Source organism: Mercurialis annua, linkage group LG7, assembly GCF_937616625.2.
Source record: "Mercurialis annua linkage group LG7, ddMerAnnu1.2, whole genome shotgun sequence".
NCBI lineage: Eukaryota > Viridiplantae > Streptophyta > Magnoliopsida > Malpighiales > Euphorbiaceae > Mercurialis > Mercurialis annua.
The window spans coordinates 2921943-2940197 of record NC_065576.1 but is presented as its reverse complement, the minus strand read 5'-3'; the positions used below and the strand labels follow the sequence as shown (position 1 = coordinate 2940197).

The window sequence follows — 18255 nt, the reverse complement described above, 5'->3', positions numbered from 1 at the left end:
GATCAATTGAAGGTTCAAGTATCCAATTACTAACTAAGAATTAAACTAACGTGAAATTGCAATTTAAACAAGTAAAGAGAATTAATTATCAAGAATCTAATTCAATAAAAGGGGAATGTCAAGGAGTTAGTAATCCAACCTAGGTTATGCAATCATGATTGGTCAAGTGTAAACTACTAAGGACCGAGCGAGGCCTAAAACGTCATTCCCGCTCTCTCGAGTCTCAAGGAATGCCAAAACCGCTATCTAGTCATTTAATTACACCAAGCTCACTCTCGTGTTACAAGGCAAACTAAAACAATATCAAACGATTAATCAATCCGCTCCAAGGTCACCTAGGTTCAAACCCACTCTCGTGGAGCTCTAAAATCTAGGTTTTCTAACCTAAAGGTCGATCTAATCAACCACCTCTCGGTGCGTCAATCAAACTATGACATTGATTAAGGTAGCTAATCCTAATCAAGTAATGAGTAATAGGAAAGAAACAAAAGCATACAACACTAAGGACCAACCAATCAATCAAACCCCTAAGTTGTCATACTAACCCCCTAACAAAGGAAATTTAGCTACTCATATTTAGATTAACACAAACAATCAAGGAATGAGCAAAGTAGAACATTAAAGTAAGAAGAATTACCTTGATTAAATAAGTAGAGCAAACAACCATAAAAATAATGAAGATTCACAATAAGTAGCTTGTAATAAAAATGAAGATCTTGTTCTCATAAAGCAAATAAAACTTTCATCAAGCTCCAACAATGGAGGAATCTCCAAGGAGAAGATGGCTAATCTAAAAGAGGTAAAAACTAGAGAATAATCTAAAAAATGTCTACCACTTGTTGTGTACCCTAAAAAAGATAATGTGCTATTTATATGGGTTACAAATGAGGTAAACAAAGGACACCCTTCTAAGGAGTGTTGGGCCTAAAATAGAAATTGAGCCCTTGAGTTTTGTCTTGTCTCGAAATTCAAATTCTGAGCTCCTTTTTAAGGGGCTCGATCGAGCCATCCACTTAAGAGTGAGGGCTCGATCGAGCCTTATGCCTTGAAGAAACTTCTGGACAGCTTTGTTCATAGGGCTCGATCGAGCCTTCCTTCATAAGTGAAGGGCTCGATCGAGCCCCTCCTTTAAATGTCCATATCTTGCTCGTTTCTTCGCTCTTTCAACTCGCTCCTATTCCGATACTTGATTTCTTCATTCTTTAAGCCCAAAACACTTCGCATTGCTTCATTTTACCTGAAACGCTAATACACAAAATAAGCACACCAATACGGGGAAAAAGCGCTTCAAAGTATACTAAAAACAAGCGAAAACAACTCCTAAACATAGGTGTAAAATGCACCTATCACTTAACCTCCTCTGAGGCCGTCTCATACCACTGTCTCAGCTTCTTCAGAGCTCCATGTCTAGTCTGACACTTCAGCACGCCTCTGTCCGCCCCATCCCATAGCCGAGAAGCGACATGCCCGAGAAAACTAGGAATAACAGTGTCATCCTCGGGTCCACCAGGTACTGGACCAGTAACGGTCCACACGTCAACCTCTTCAGGTCGTCTGTTCGACCCTGAAAGTAACATTAAACATAATTAAATTACATTTAATTTTTTTAACAATATTATTAAATTAATTATAATCATTTAATTATATTTACCTGATGACGAGTCGCCAACGAACCGACCACCTGCACCCTTTTTCCGTTTAGAAATGTAAATTTTTTCACTTGGCTCGTCCTCTGAGCTCACAAAATCATCAGACTCTCTAAGATCCTCAACAGAAATGCGGACGTCATCGGGAGAAGTATGCGCTTGTTTCTTCCGTCGAGCCGAGGCAGAAACTTTACGCGTCGTAACGTGACGGGCTCCCGATCCCCCTAATTCTGGGGCCAAAAACGTCTTCCCCATACGCTTTCTGCCCTGCAGTTATAATAATTTAAATTATAGAAATAATATATATTAAATTAAATAAATTTCTAAAATTATTTAATTTATTTCAAATAATTATTTATTTTATTGTTTTTTATTTTAAAAAAACAATAATTAGATTTAAATTTTTATTTTTTTTAAAAAAAAATTTCAAATTTTATTAAATTCCGGAACGGGCGTCCGGCGTCCCCTCCGGAAGAGGGGACGCCGGACGCCCACGTCCCCTCCGGAATCCGGAAGGGGGGACGCCGTTTCCGGCGTCCCCCCTTCCGGAGGGGACGAACAGCGTCCCCTCCGGAAGAGGGGACGCCGTTTTCGCACGTTCCCTCCGGAAGAGGGAACGTGGGAAATCCACGTTCCCTCTTCCGGAGGGAACGTGGGATTTCACGTCCCCTCCGGAAGAGGGGACGCCGGTTTCCGGCGTCTCCTCCTCCGGAGGGGACGTAAAATCCCCTTTTCTCTTTTTTTTAATTGTTTTTTTTTAAAAAAAAACCAAAATTAATAAAAAAAAACTTACCGGAGGTTGTCGATTTCTATCTCGTTCCAAATCCGAAATTTTCGTAATATATGAATTTGTGAAAAGTTGAATGAGTTGAGAGGATTTAGGTTTTTTTTATGAATTGGTTTTCTATTGAAAAAGTGAAAAGGGCAAATATGTAATGTGGCTGTGCGGTACTAAGTAAAAAGGGGCGGTGTTTAGCAATCCAGAATAAAAAACATGGTAGTTGAAAACCCTCTCGTTAGTTTTACATATGGCCGTATTATCCCGATTTCAATAAAAACATAGAATTTATTTCATTTTCATTTATCTCATTTTCAAAATTTATTTCGTTCTGTACTTAACATATAATGCACATCAAACTATAACAATGTTGTCCAAACTTAAAGTTCGAACTTTACATTCAACACAAAGAAAATAGGCCTAATGGTAAAAAAAAACCCAAACCTTTACGACTTGTTGCAATTATATCCAAACTTGTATATTTTTGCAATAATATCCAAATTGTATTTTTTGTTGCAATAATATCCAAATTGCATTTTTTTGTAGTAATAATAATCAAATTGATGGTTAAACTTGTTGTTTTCAATTAAGATATTAGGCTATTATTATGGTTTGATGTATAATAATATAGTAAAACTCCCAAAAAATGGCAAAAAAACTCAAAAAAATTCACACAAAAAGTGCAATTTGGATATTATTGCAACAAAATAATCCAATTTGGATATTATTACAAAAATTAAAAAATTTGGATATAATTGCAACAAATCGTAAAGGTTTGGGTTTTTTTTGCCATTAAGCCAAGAAAATATAAACACATTAGGGGGTGTTTGGTTCAGCTTTTTGGTGGAGCTTTTGGCTTTTGCTTTTCAAAAAGCTCCACCAAAGTGTTTGGTGAGAAATTTTTCAGAGCTTTTTGGAGCTTTTTGAACCTCCAACAGCTGCTGTTTGAAAAGCTCCATTTTGGAGCTTTTTGCCAACAGCTGATAGCTGTTTCATTATTTATACAAAATTACCCTTACTAGAATATATCCTTTTTTTATATATAAAATTATTTAAATTATTTTTAAATACTCTAATCATTTATAAAGTATATAAAATTATTTTATTTATATTAAAATAAATATAATTTAATAATTTTTTGAATAATTTATTACAGATTTATAAAAAAAATATCTAAATAAGTTTAAATTAAATATTGCTTCTTATAAAAAAAATAATTATTAATACTTTTATTAAATAATATATGATATAATATATTCATAATTTAATATATAAAAATAAAAATTATGCCCTTTACGGTCATTTTATATATAAACAGCTACAGCTAATTAAATCTCACCAAACACTAATGGTCTATCAGCTATCAGCTACCAGCCAACAGCTAACAGCTATCAGCAACAGCTAACAGCCACCAGCTATAAGAAACAGCTGAACCAAACAGGCCCAGGGATATCAGTCTCCTACTCTCCTCATAATACAAAATTTACCAACATTAAAAATCTACTCAAACTGCCTATTAACCGCAGCAACTCATAATAATATCCAAAAATATATGAGATTTCAAGAATTCCACATTATGTTATTGAACAACCATCATATAATGAATAAACTAATCATCTATGGATCAAGAGTCAGTTTTCATCAAAAATCAAATTCAAAAGTACTTGTTGGCAATTTCTTGGAGGCAATTGCACAGTTCTTGTGCCTTACAAACATTAACCATGTGATCAGAACCAGCAATAAGCTTAACCTCATCGGGCGGATTTTGTTCAATCATCCACCTCTGAACATTCTCTTTCAGTATATTATCTTTATCGCACACAACGTAAACTCGCGGAACCGATCCAAATTTCTCTTTGGATGTCACTATGTTTTCATCACTTGGAGTATAAAAAGGCATAGGCCTTGTCGATAATTTAGCTAGAATTGCGTCCTGTGCAAAATGAAAAGAACAGTCACCTTTGCAAGTTTAAATTAGCACGGAAATGGAAAATAAAAACGACATGAAACAGACAACGAAAAACTGTGTTCTTAAAAAATAAAGGACATCCCTTTCAGAAAAGGACATAAAAATCATAAACAATTGTCGATTGAAAAAATAGAGAAGAATATAGATAATAGAAGATTAAAGAATAATACCTCAACTGCGGATAGATTGTACAATTTGGTTGACAGAAATTCGGATCCATATAAGAAGGAGGTCGGAGGATTGTTTGGTCCATTATCGAAGATAAACTGTGTGTCCATATAAGAATTCACTTGCTTATCAAACTAGACAATTTTCAGAAATTGATTTTATTAGTTCTTAAGTTAATAAAAATAAAATTCTCGAAATTATAGAAATACTACATTAATTACTCTGAGAAATTTTTAAATAAATTTAGTCTACATTTAGTCTACAAAGGACTGAGCTAATCACTTTAAAGTATATCATTAAAATAGTGACATAAATATAATTTTTTTTTATGAAAGTTTATATATATTCAGTCTGCCGCATTAAATCTATCCAAAATATTATCAAAAAATATACCTCTTCTCTTATAGTAACAGAACTGAGATTAGGACCTGGCATAAACGCTGCAACAAAAACACCTACATAAATTTTTTCAGGAAATCTTTCCATTGCAGCAGAAATGCTAAATCCGTTCAAACTATGGCCGACTAAAATCACCTTCTCTTCCGGTGACAGTGACGTCATGAACTCCATCAAAGGCTCATAATAATCGGAGAAAGAATGAAGATCGTTCACCTGCTTCGGGTTTACTCCGGAAGCCGCCAAATCCAGGGCTGTAACTTTATGATTTGCTGTTTTTAGCAATGACACTACCTTATACCAGCACCAAGCTCCGTGACCGGCTCCATGTACTAACACAAAATGCTTTTGTTTTTCTTCCATTTTTGATTTTGAGAATGATAGAGATTAGAGAAATTTATAAGAGAGGACATGCCTTGTATTGTAATTTATTCCAACTAATTTCAATTGCTGGATAATATTGTTGAATACTCTGGATCATACTTGCCATAAATGTAATGATGTGGTCCAATTTCATCCAAACATTTTGGCAAATTCCATTCCAAGGTCCTTGTACAATTCTTGCGGTATATTAAGTCCCCGCACTTTGACATTTGACGGTATGTGCTTTTTCTGTTAGTGTGTGTAGTGCACCCGCTATTAGTTTTATATTTACAATTACAACGATCAACTCCTGTACTTTTATTTTTATTGAAATTGATCCGTCAAATGTTATTTTACCTTTTCATATAATTATATACAAAGCACATAAATTAATTATCTAATAAATTTGAAAGATGATCAATTTATTTAATTTATTGTGATGTTTTAATTAAAAATTCTAGGATCGAATAATAAATTAATCATAATACGATTAAATAAATTTTAACAAAAAACTTACTATATTTTGTATGAAATTATATTTATGGTAGACTTGGAAAAAACTAGATATAACTGAATTATTAGAGGACATAGTTGTTATTAACATTTGAAAATATGAAGAATTTGAGAGAAAGATGACAATTTAAAAATATAATATTAACAAATTAATCTGTTGGGTTTTTTTATAAATGTTTTATCTCTAAACAGCCACATAACATAATGCACATTATAAAATAAAGAAATATTATTTCCACAAACGAAACCTGATTTCTCAACTGCTAATTTTAAATAGAAAAATAAAATAATTTATTTTGACAAACTCAGCCTAATGAAAACAACACTATAATTCGAAATGACAATTTCATATTCGAACAGCCTTACTGTTACAGACAAATATAAATATAGCCCTAAATTATAATGTTTTCCGAACTCAAACTCAAACTTTTTACATTTAAAGAAACTATAAATATAATGGAGATCAAATAAATTTAAGCAATCTCATGAAGGAAAGAGCAAGAACAATTTTGTATGGGTACAAAATAAATTCAGAAGTACTTATTGGCAATTTTTTGGAGGCATTTGCAAAATTCTTGTGGCATACAAACATTAACCATGTGATCGGAACCAGCGATCAGCTCGACGTCATTAGGCGGATTCTGCTCAATCATCCACCTTTGAAAATTCTCCTTCAATATATTATCTTTGTCGCACACAACGTAAACTCGCGGAACTGATCCAAATTTCTCTTCTGTAATCACAATGTGTTGATCACTTGGAGTATAAAAAGGCATAGGTCTCGATAATAATGTAGCTAGAGTTACTTCCTGTACAATATACGTGAATTACTAAGCTGATCTACAATATAGTTTATGTATAATTTTAAAGTTTTAAAAGGGTTTTGCGAAAATGAAAACATGAAATACCTACATAATTTGAGAAGCTTTTGTATGACATAGATGTTACACAATGCCAAAATTAACAGAAGTTTATATTTTCATAATGTGTTTTCAAGTTTTTATTTTTTACCACACATAATAAAAATTTAAATGATGCATCATTTGCTCAAAGTATCAGTAGATCCAATATACAGTCACGCCAACCACAATACAAATCTTCTATTCAAATTTCATAAATAAACTATACTATTGAAATGAAATTTTTTCAATAAAACAAAAATTGAATAATATTAAAAAAATTAGCTATTATTGATAAAATTGTAAAAGTTCGATTTTTTTTGTCATTAGGCATTAAAACAAAGAATGATATGGATAAAATATATGGTTAAAGAATATTACCTCAGCTGGAGAAAGATCGTACAATTTGGTTGCCAGAAATTCGGGTCCATATAAAAAAGCGGTCGGAGCATTGTTTGGTCCATTATCGAAAATAATTTGTGTGTCCATATAAGAATCCACTTGTTTATCAAACTGTACAATTTTTCAGAAATTGAGTGAAGTTGGATTAGAAATTTCAACGAGTACAAAATTTTAATATAATTTCAATTTCAATTTCAATTTCAATTTCAATTTCAAACTAAAATATTATAATATTTTATTATAAAATAGATCAATGTTGTACTTAAATAAAATTTGACATCATTTGTTTGTGATATGCTCTTAGATAAGATTTCATGTTAGATGGCGACTAGTAATATAAGCGAGTCGTCGCGAATTTTTCGAAATTGACTCGAAAAGTATACGCAATTATTCGATTACTATTGAGTCGAGTTGAGTTTTATTTAATCAAGTTCGAATTTCAAAATATTCGGCTCCATAAACTCGTGAGCCTAATCGAACTACAGTTTTATTTTGTTTACTCTTTATAACTATATACATTTATAACAAAAAAAAAATACTTTAAATTAATAATTAATTTTTAATATTTATACAATAATCCAACCGAGTCAAGTTCAAATATCGACAATTTAAACAATTTTGAGCTCAATCTCCTAAAATAGATCTCAATCGAGTTATACTCAAAATTCAAAATTTAAATTCTAGAAACCACTCAAACTTGAATTTGACATTGTTCCGACTCGACTAATTAACACACCTATACTTGATCACACTAGAAGTATGTTTCATCCTATTGTTGTAAGAATATACTATATAGTATACAGTAAAAGATTAAATTATAGTAATATAGTAAAAAAACCAAACTTTTTATAAAAGTTTCACAAAAGTCCTGACTTTTCAATTTTGTCGATTTTGGCTAAAAACAAATTATTTGGTTTCAGTTGTGGTCAACTCTCAATTTGATTTCAATTTGCCTATGTGGTATGCCAAATATTGAAAGTTCAGGACTTTTATGAAACCAAATAATCCATTTTTGACCAAAATTGACAAAATTGAAAGGTCAGGATTTTTGTGAAACCAAATAATCAGTTTTTGGCCAAAATCGACAAAATTGAAAGGTCATGATTTTTGTGAAACTTTTGTGAAAGGTTTGACCTTTTTATAACATTTGGCCATTAAAATATCAGTAAAAGAAGCAACTTATATACACCAATTTTTAATTAGCAAATCAAAAGAAGAAGAGAAAAACAAATACCTCTTCTCTTAGAGTGACAGAACCAAGATCAGGCCCCGGCATAACCGCCGCTACAAAAACACCTACAGAAACTTTCTCAGGAAACTTTTCCATGGCAGCCGAAATGCTAAATCCACCCAAGCTATGTCCGACTAGAATCACCTTCTCTTCCGATGAAACCGACGCCATAAATTCGATCAACGGCTCATAATAGTCGGAAAAAGAACGAAGATCGCTCACTTGCTTAGGGTTTACTCCAGAAGCTGCCATGTCCAGAGCTGTAACTTTGTAATCTGCTGATTTTAGTAGTGAAGCTACCTTGTACCAGCACCAAGCTCCGTGGCCGGCGCCGTGTACTAACACAAAATGAGTTTGTCTCTGATCTTCCATTTTGAGTTTGAGTGTAGACTGAGAGATCGGAGAATTTAATAAGACTAGAGCACATGGTTGTTTTCGTATTTTAGTTTAGTCAAATTAATTTCAGTTGCTGTTTGACTAGTTTGGAGTTTCTGCATGAGGATAATGCTAAAAAAAAAATCAATATGTAGAATTATGAACTATTTATTAAATATATAATATGTGGCGTAATTAATATAAACAACCAATTATTATATAGTCTATTAATTGAAATTTTTTTATTTAAAATATAATACTATTAATGATTGGTTGTTCAATTTAATTGAGCCACGTGTTATGTATTTAATAGATAGTTTACAATCTTATATAAATTAGGTTCAAATAAAAATTTCTGGTCAAAAAAGTGTTGGAACTTGGTATAAACAAATGTAAGGATTGTAAGCAAGAGATGTAGATTTATTTCATCCATTCATTTTATATGTAGGTTCAGTTTTGATTTTTTTTATTATAAAATTTAGAAATAACTTTTATCATTATATCAAATTTAGTGTTTTCCCCATATATTGAAATTTTAAGACATTCCTGGCCAATCATTTCAACCGGTTCACCATAAAATTAAAATGTTTAAATCGATTAAATTATAAAAGTTATTTGATTTTTTATTTACTAGTGTGATATTTGATTTATTGATTAGAATTTTATTTATGTGTTAAAATATAACACAAATAGGCTTAAAATTATGGACCAAGTTAAAAGAATTTAATTTAATCAATTTAAATTTTTATTACTACAATTTTAGGGAACAATTGTAACTTTATACTCATTCATCAGTGTAGATAACATATAATGCACATCAAACTATAACAATATTGTCCACACTCGAAATTCAAACATTACATTTAACACAAATACACATCATAATACAGAAATTACACAAACATTCACAATCGACTCAGACTGCCAATTACACACAACAACTGAATAATTGGTGATATCCAAATATATTATTTAGCAATAATATTTTTGACTCTTTATTATAATTTTACATTTCAAGAAATCCACATTATGTTATTAATTAAAAAAACCATCAATTGATGAATAAACTGATCATCTATTTGAAGAAGTCGGTTTTCATCAAAAATCAAATTCAAATGTACTTGTTGGCAATGTCTTGGAAGCAAATGAACAATGCTTTTGGCTTACTAGCTTGAACCATGTGATCGGAACCGGCAATAAATTTCACCTCATCGGGCGGATTCTTTGAAATCATCAACGTCTTAAGATTCTCCCCTAGTATATTATCTTTGTCGGACTTAATGTAAACTCGATGAACGGATCCAAATTTTTCTTTGGTTGTCACTATGTTTTGCTCACTTGGAGTATAAGTAGGCATAGGCCTTGTCAATAATGTAGCTAGAGTTGCATCCTGTGCAAAATGCAAAGAACCAGTCACCTTTGCAAGATTAAGTTATAATTGCATTAAATAGCACGGAAATGGGAAATGAAAACGACATGAAACATATACCAGAAAACTGCATTTTTAAATAAAATAATGGACATATATAAAAATTGTAAAAGTTTCAATTTTTATGATTGTTAGTCATTAAAAAAATAAAATATATAGATGATAGATGCTTAAAAACAATACCTTAGGTGGGGATAGATTGTACAACTTGGTTGCCAGAAATTCGGGTCCATATAAGGTGGCGGTCGGAGGATTGTTTGGTCCATTAGCGTAGAAATATTGTGTGTCCAAATAAGAACCCGCTTGTTTATCGAACTGCACAATTTTCAGAAATTGATCGATCATTTATTAAATTAATAAAAGGAAAGATTCCTGGTTAAAATTATAGACTATCCTGCATTAATTACTCCTTTAGCAAATAGAGAGAATAATGAGAGAAATTTTTACGTAGATTTAATCTATCACATCATCCGTGAATTGGGTTAATCACTTTAAAACACATTGTTAAAATGGTGGCACTATTATAGTTTTATTTGCTAAAAACTTTACATATTTAATAATATATTTTAAGTGATTGGTTCAGTTCAGTCTACAAATAACGTACTTAAAAATTTCTCAAAAAATAATACCTCTTCTCTCACGGTAACAGAACTGAGATTAGGTCCTGGCATAAGCGCCGCAACAAAAACAGCAACAGTAATCTTTTCAGGAAATCTTTCCATTGCCGCCGAAATGCTAAATCCGCCCAAACTATGACCGACTAAAATCACCTTCTCTCCCGGTGGCAGTGACGTCATAAATGCTATCAGCGGCTCATAATAGTCGGAAAAAGTCTGGAGATCGCTCACCTGCTTCGGGTTTATTCCGGAAGCCGCCAAATCCAGAGCTGTGACTTTGTAATTTGCTAGTTTTAGCAATGCCGCTACTTTGTACCAGCTCCAAGCTCCGAGACCGGCTCCGTGTACTAACACAAAATGCTTTTGCTTCTCTTCTTCCATTTTTGATTTTGAGAGTGATAGAGATCAGAGGAATTTATAAGAGGGGACATGCCTTGTATTGTAATTTACCGCAAATTAATTGCTTACGGATGATATGATTTTCCTGCATGTGGATTATGCTTGAAGATTGTTGAAACTTGACATCAATGTCAGGATGGTAAGCAAGTGACGTGGTTCAATTTCATCCAATTGTTTTAGATAAGCAACAGGTTAATCCGGCTCTCGTACTTGTGTCAGGCTCCAAATAAATTATTTTTAATTTTTTTAGTCAATTAGATTTTCAAATTTATATTTCGGGATCAAATAGATCACTTTAGTCAATTAAATTTCCAAACTTAGGGGTTATTTGATATAAATTAAAAGAATTTGACATCTAATCGAATAAAAGAGTTAAACATGACTAATATGATTTCAAAACATAAATTTGGAGATATAATTGATTAAAAAATATTAAAAATAATTAATTTGATCCGAAATACAAATTTAAGGGCCGGTTTGACCCTCTTCTCTATTTTAAATGTATGTTCATTTTGATTTGGCTAAATCCATATGGGTCCATATGTATTAAAGGTTTTTAATTATCTGGTTCCTATAGTTTAGTTTTTGCTTGCCGAGTCCCTCTATATATCATATTTTGTTGAAAATGTCATTTTTTAACTAAATGAAAGGGGGCAATCTAGGAAAAGGGAAGAAATCACACACCATTATTGCAATTATTACCCTTCTTGGCTGGCCAAATTGTCCAAAGGATACCTAGGATATAATTTCAATATTTATCCATGCCCTAACTGGAAAGCAAAAATCATCAAATTTTCAAACACAAAGCTCATTAAAACAGCATATAAGCAAAAAAAAAAAAGGTTCAAAAAAGAAGCAATGACAGTTTGCTAAGGGACCAACCTTGCTTGCCAGTAGGGTTATGTTTAGTTATTTCTTGATAAGCTGTTTGGTTTAAAGTTATTTATAGAAATTATTATTTTCTTTTTCTTTTGTTTCATTATTGATGATGGTTATATAAAGGGGTGGGGCAAAAAAGCATTTCCAAAGGATGATGAAAGCAGGGCTAATTATCGTCTATTGTTCCGACTTTTGGACCGTCAATCCATAAGCTCCCTATATTTCAATTTCGAAGCCACTAAACTCCCTATTGTCCATTTTAAACTAACACGGTTAAGCATTTTTTAAGTGGCACATACAAAAAAAATATACCACAATTAGCTACACACCACCTAACACGTCATCAAAAAACTCTAATCATTCAAAAAATTCAAAATACTCTTCAAAACCTAAAATTAAAAATCTTAAAATTAAGAAACCTAAATTCTACCCATCCCTCCACCTGCAACCGCCGCCGCCCACCTCCGGCCGCAGGACGAACCGATCTGTTCGTATTCAGCAGGCATCCCCCCCCCCAAAAAAAAATTGAAACAATAAGACATTTCAGTATTTAATCTGAGCATTATAAGAAGCAAACAGATCAATCATTTCACCCAGAAAATTATTCTCTAAAATTTGAAAGGCCTAATGTCTTAAAACCCCCCGACCTTTTAGCCCCTTTTCAATCATACCCTGACGTTGAAAATTTGTCAATTTTACCTTATTTTACATTTTTGTGTTTCAATTGTACCCTGAAAAATTAAATTAACGTCTTTTGCGTTTGGAAATTTGTTTAAAACATTCTCCATGTCTCGCATATATTAATTGTATATTTTTAAAATTTATTTAAATTTAGTTAAATTAATTAAGAATTTAAATTAGTGTTAATTTGATTATGGTTTTTAGTTAGTTTTTAAAAATAAAGGACTTATTTGTACTTTTTTGAATAAAAAAGAATTTAATTTCATGTTTAGACTTAATTAATTGAATGATTTCATCATTTAAGTAAAAAATTAACAAAAATTAAAATATTGGGGTACAATTGAAAACGGAAAATTCAAAAGTGGGTAAAATTGATAAATTTTCAACGTCGGGGTGGAATTGAAAAAAAGTTTAAAGGTGAGAGGTTTTTGAGTGATTAGGCCAATTTGAAATATAGTTCAATTTCTTTGAAATGAAAACATTAACATAAATAAAAATTATTGAACATATTAAACTCTAAAATGTTACGTGTACGAAACGTCAATATCCGAAATGTTTTTGAAATGAGACACGTCAATTGAATAAAGTGTCCGTGCTACCTAGCTCTAAATAAGATTGGAGCACGAAAAGTCAACTCAAAAAAGACAAACGATGAAAAATCAATGCATGTAATGCAAAATTAGTGGTCCAATATTTTCGCAATTACATTATTCTTCCCTTTAGCCCACGACTAGCAAGTGTGAATTCATAAGTATTTTTCGGCAATCTCTTGAAGGCAAGAGCATAACTCTTGTGGTTTGGAAAACATGACCATATGATCAGAGCCAGTTATAATCTTTACCTCGTCCGGCGGATTGTTCGTGATCATCCACCTCTGGAAATCTTCCATAATTATCAAATCTTGGTCACACACAACGTAAATTCGAGGAACGGTTCCATATTTCTCCTTGGTGACCGTTATCATATTTTGTACAGCAGATTTTTCATAGAATGGCATATGTCTCATCAACAATGTGGCTAGAGTTAGATCCTGCAAATCTCAGTATCAAAAATCGAGTCTTATAGAGGAGAATTCAACATATTATCATAGAAAATCGGAGAAAATTATATTACCTCACTAGGAGAGAGCTGGTACAAGTTTGTTGCTGAAAAGTTTGGTCCAAATCGTATGGAGCTTGGAGGGTTGTTTGGTCCATTGTCAAAAATATATTGTGTGTCCATGTAGGAATTAAACTGTCTATCAAACTGCATATGTTTTAGAAGTAGATATCCGTAACCAAACCGTCAAAAACATAAAACAAAAAAAAAATCTATAATATATAAAAGAATGTGCATAAAATGAACAAATAAAAGAGTCGGTTAGATGGATAACATAGTACATTAATTAAGGTCTTAGAGTCATATATATGTTACTCTACCAATTATTTGTTTACTGTTATACAATTAAATTAATTAATTTCTACGAAATATTTCAGTAGATTCGGTTTTTTCATTTTTTTTGAAAGTAATAGGCGGATTGAATTGTAATAATCACAATTTTGAACCGAATCTAAATCATTAAGAACCGAACAGAACCCATAATTCAAGTTCGGTTTGTTTTCATTTATCGTTTCTTTTTTTGTTTTTTTTTTTTTGCACACCACTAGATATCACCACAGGATAAGTTCATAAACATGTGCAAGCATAGGTAGATGCCATAACAGAACATGAGTTTCTGTTTGTTTTTTTGTGAACAATTCTGCATTGTAAGCATCAACTTAGAAACAAATAAAAACAAAACATCATAGTTGAGTAAATGCAAAAGTCATGACCGGCTCTTGTATTTTAGATTCTTTTTATCTTTGGACTCATCCATCAACTGACTGCAAATTAAGTGACCGTAATTCAACAGAAAATACGCAGAGTCTTATGAATTTTAATTCTTATTGACAAATATCCCCTCATCTTCCTCATTTAGCTACTTAAAGAATTTCTTATAGCATGTAATAGACTAAGTTCTTATAGCATGTAATAGATTATGCTAATATAAATAATCTTAACTATTGAAAAAATTGCTATATTGACAAAAGAAAACTAATTAGTAAAGATAAATAAACATATGGATTCTGATAACTTCAGGAACAATCCTGGCGTTTGTATTTGCATTTCAGAGAGGGGCAGAACATACCTCTTCTATCACAGTGATGTAACTGAAGCCGGGGCCTGGCATAAAAGCTGTTGCAAATACTCCAGCGGAAATTTTTTCAGGAAACCTCTCCATGGCAGCAGATAAGCAAAGCCCTCCCATACTGTGACCTACAAGAATAACCCTCTCGTCTGGCGGCAAAGTCGTCATGAATTCCGTCAAGGGCTCATAATAGTCCGAAAATAAAGGGATATCATTCACCTGCTTGGGGTGGACCCCAGAAGCAGCCATATCCAATGTTGTAACTTTATGGCCAGCAGATTTCAGCAGAGTTGCCACCTTATACCAACACCATGCTCCATGACAGGCTCCATGGACCAAAACAAAATGCCTCTGAGTCGCTTCCATGTCGAATAGCTTAGCTTTTGCTTACCCTTTCGCTTGTTGAATGATTACTTTTATACTATCAACGAAAAACTCTATTTTAATCATACAAGTTTCGGCTGTATACTAATTTTCAAGAAGATAAAGTTATTCATAGATGTCTAGAAGATACCACATCCACATTGTACTAAGTGACGGGGACCTTGGACTGGTCCCCGGTCGTTAATTCCAATTGGCAACTCTGTGAGAAGTATCTTGATCAAATAAATAGTAAACTGCCAAATACGTTGAGATAAGGAGGCTATGGTGGCTTTCTCATTTAATGAAAAGTTTAACTGCAGAATGAGGATTACATAAAATAATAAACTGCCAAATGGTGATCGTAATGCAACTGTAGAATGAGGATTACATAATCTAATGAACAGTTCAATCATTAAGTCTAGGTAATCAAACTAATCTAATAATTCTCTTACATTTGGTTCTTAATCTTTCTATATTACCTCTATTTAAAGTCCACTATTTCTTGTTATTTCTCAAGAAAGTGAATTAGTTATAGTAATTAATAAGAGTATACTAGAAAAGATAAAGATAAATTTCTAAAAATAAAATAAAATTTAAATTGTGTTTTTTTTTTAAATTATGTCAAATGATAAAATGAACAATTATATTATAGAACACAGTAATTATTTGAAATTTCTTACCAAATTACTGGTAAAAATCGTGCAGATACTGCAAAATTACTGGTCCAATATTTACAGTTACATTATTTTCCATGTTTTATTCACTTCTCTTCGGCATCAATAGGCTAACAATCTCCAGGACAAGGAAGTAGAAATTCATACATATTTTTTGGCAATCTCCTGGAGGCAAGAGCATAACTCTTGTGGTTTGGAAAACATGACCATGTGATCAGAGCCAGTTATAATCTTTACCTCGTCCGGCGGATTGTTCTTGATCATCCACCTCTGAAAATCCTCAGTCATTATCAAATCTTGGTCACACACAACGAAAATTCGAGGAACGGACCCGTATTTCTCTTTGGTGACCGTTATTGTATCTTGTACAGCAATGTTTTCATAGAATGGCAAATGTCTCATCAACAGAGTAGCAAGAGTTAGATCCTGCAAATCTGGGTATCAAAAATCCAGTTTTATAGACATATTATCATAGAAAATAGGCGAAACTTATATCACCTCAGTAGGAGAGAGCTGGTACAAGTTTGTTGCTAAACAGTTTGGTCCAAGTCGTATGGAGGTTGGAGGGTAGTTTGATCCTTTGTCAAACATAAATTCCGTGTCCATGAAGGAATTAAACTGTCTATCAAACTGCATATGTTTCAGAAAAAGATATCAATTTATGCATTCCATAAAACCGAACCAAAACATAAAAACCAGATTTTCTGAATTGATTTGGTTCGGCTTTTTCTGAAATTCTATAGCATTTAAAAGAATGTGTATTAATTCAACAAATAAGAAAGTCGATCAGATGGATTAACATACTTAGTTTGGAGTCATGTCACTCCACCACGTATTTGTTATATAATTGTACAGTTTTATTTATATAAAATATTTGGTTCGATTCGGGTTTTTCAAATTTTTTCAAGTAAATACCGAAATGAACCGAAATAATTAACATTTTGAACCCAATCAAAATAATTAAAAAACCAAATGGAACCTATTTAGTTAAGTCTAGTTCGATTTATAAATTTAGTTCTTTTTTTGCACACCCCTAGATATCACCACAGACCACTTAATAGCAAATAAATCCGAATTAAGGAAAATGTAAATCACAAGGACAAGTTCATAAAAGGTGCAGGAATACGTAGATGTCATAATAGAATATGAGTTTCTATTTGTTCTCTTTTCAGCAATTCTGCATTGTAAACATCAGCTTAGAAACAAAAAGACAAGACATGTGGTTGAGCAAATGCAAAAGTCATGGCCAACTCTTGTTTCTAGATTCTTTTTTTCTTTGGATTCATCCATCAACCAACTGCAAATTAAATTGACGATAAATTCAACAGAAAGTATGCTAAATCTTGTGAACTTTGTTTCTTATTGACAAATCACTCTTCATCTTCCCCATTTACTACTTAGAATTTCTTATAACATGTAATGGACTTGTTTCTGAAATTATACTTCTTAGAAATAAGCGATTTACGGTGTTCTAATGTAAATATGTAAGCTATGAGCATTTTACGAGCTAAGCAGAGTCGCAGGCAAAACATTTTCCTTACTTTTAAAGACACAATAAGTAATCAAGTCGCTCGTCTCCTAATTTATTTGTTTTATCAGTTTTTAAAAAATTGCTATGTTGACGAAAGAAAACTAATTCATAAAGACAAATAAACACATGGATTCTGATCACTTCAGGACCAATCCTGACAGTTATATTTGCAATTCAGAGAGAGAGAGAGACAGAACGTACCTCTTCCTTTAAAGTGACGTAACTGAAGTCAGGGCCTGGCATATAAGCTGTCACAAATACTCCAGCAGAAACTTTTTCAGGAAACCTCTCCATAGCAGCAGATAAGCAAAGCCCACCCAAACTGTGACCTACTAGAATAACCCTCTCGTCTGGCAGCAAAGTCTTCATGAATTCCGTCAAGGGCTCATAGTAGTCCGAAAATAAAGGGATATCATCCACCTGCTTGGGGTGAACCCCAGAAGCAGCCATTTCCAATGTTGTAACTTTATGGCCAGCAGATTTCAGCAGAGTTGCCACCTTATACCAACACCATGCTCCATGACAGGCTCCATGGACCAAAACAAAATGCCTCCGAGTAGCTTCCATGTCGAATCACTTCGCTTTTGCTCACCCTTTTGTTAGCTGAATGCTTACTTTTATACTATCAACGAAAAACTCTATTTGCCCGTACAAGTATCGGCTATATACTTTTCGAGAAGACAAAGTTATTCATATATGTCGAAAGATACCACATTATACTAAGAGAGGAGGACCTTGAACTGGTCCCACAATCGTTAATTCCAATTGGCAACTC

General features: G+C 32.6%; 4 protein-coding genes across 6 annotated transcripts; all 4 read right to left on the bottom strand.

Moving 5' to 3' along the window:
• Positions 1 to 3954: 3954 nt before the first annotated feature.
• Positions 3955 to 11386, bottom strand: LOC126655602 (uncharacterized). Its single transcript, XM_050349838.2, has 11 exons — positions 10799 to 11386; positions 10353 to 10484; positions 9855 to 10130; positions 9644 to 9661; positions 9509 to 9562; positions 8369 to 8755; positions 7114 to 7245; positions 6430 to 6642; positions 4955 to 5341; positions 4564 to 4695; positions 3955 to 4357 (listed from the first exon to the last, which is right to left on the bottom strand). Exons 1-11 carry the CDS (start codon positions 11165 to 11167, stop codon positions 4079 to 4081), a joined length of 2379 nt encoding a protein of 792 aa, XP_050205795.1. The 5' UTR covers positions 11168 to 11386; the 3' UTR covers positions 3955 to 4078.
• LOC126656089 (methyl jasmonate esterase 1-like) lies at positions 6086 to 8855 on the bottom strand. The gene is made up of 3 exons (XM_050350563.2): positions 8369 to 8855; positions 7114 to 7245; positions 6086 to 6642 (listed from the first exon to the last, which is right to left on the bottom strand). Exons 1-3 carry the CDS (start codon positions 8735 to 8737, stop codon positions 6364 to 6366), a joined length of 780 nt encoding a protein of 259 aa, XP_050206520.1. The 5' UTR covers positions 8738 to 8855; the 3' UTR covers positions 6086 to 6363.
• A 1846-nt stretch (positions 11387 to 13232) lies between the features above and the next one.
• Positions 13233 to 15278, bottom strand: LOC130014479 (methyl jasmonate esterase 1-like). Its single transcript, XM_056103568.1, has 3 exons — positions 14913 to 15278; positions 13859 to 13990; positions 13233 to 13775 (listed from the first exon to the last, which is right to left on the bottom strand). The coding sequence occupies exons 1-3, from the start codon at positions 15276 to 15278 to the stop codon at positions 13491 to 13493; spliced, it is 783 nt and encodes a 260-aa protein (XP_055959543.1). The 3' UTR covers positions 13233 to 13490.
• LOC126654621 (methyl jasmonate esterase 1-like) lies at positions 15242 to 18092 on the bottom strand. Of its 3 annotated transcripts, XM_050348538.2 has the most exons (5): positions 17682 to 18092; positions 16448 to 16579; positions 16187 to 16375; positions 15427 to 15589; positions 15242 to 15333 (listed from the first exon to the last, which is right to left on the bottom strand). In XM_050348538.2, the coding sequence occupies exons 1-5, from the start codon at positions 18045 to 18047 to the stop codon at positions 15329 to 15331; spliced, it is 855 nt and encodes a 284-aa protein (XP_050204495.1). In that variant the 5' UTR covers positions 18048 to 18092; the 3' UTR covers positions 15242 to 15328. The 3 variants fall into 3 exon arrangements, with proteins under 3 accessions (XP_050204495.1, XP_050204500.1, XP_050204494.1); XM_050348543.2 differs by lacking the exon at positions 15427 to 15589 and having other exon boundaries at positions 15243 to 15333; XM_050348537.2 differs by having other exon boundaries at positions 15325 to 15589.
• Between the last annotated feature and the right edge of the window lie 163 nt (positions 18093 to 18255).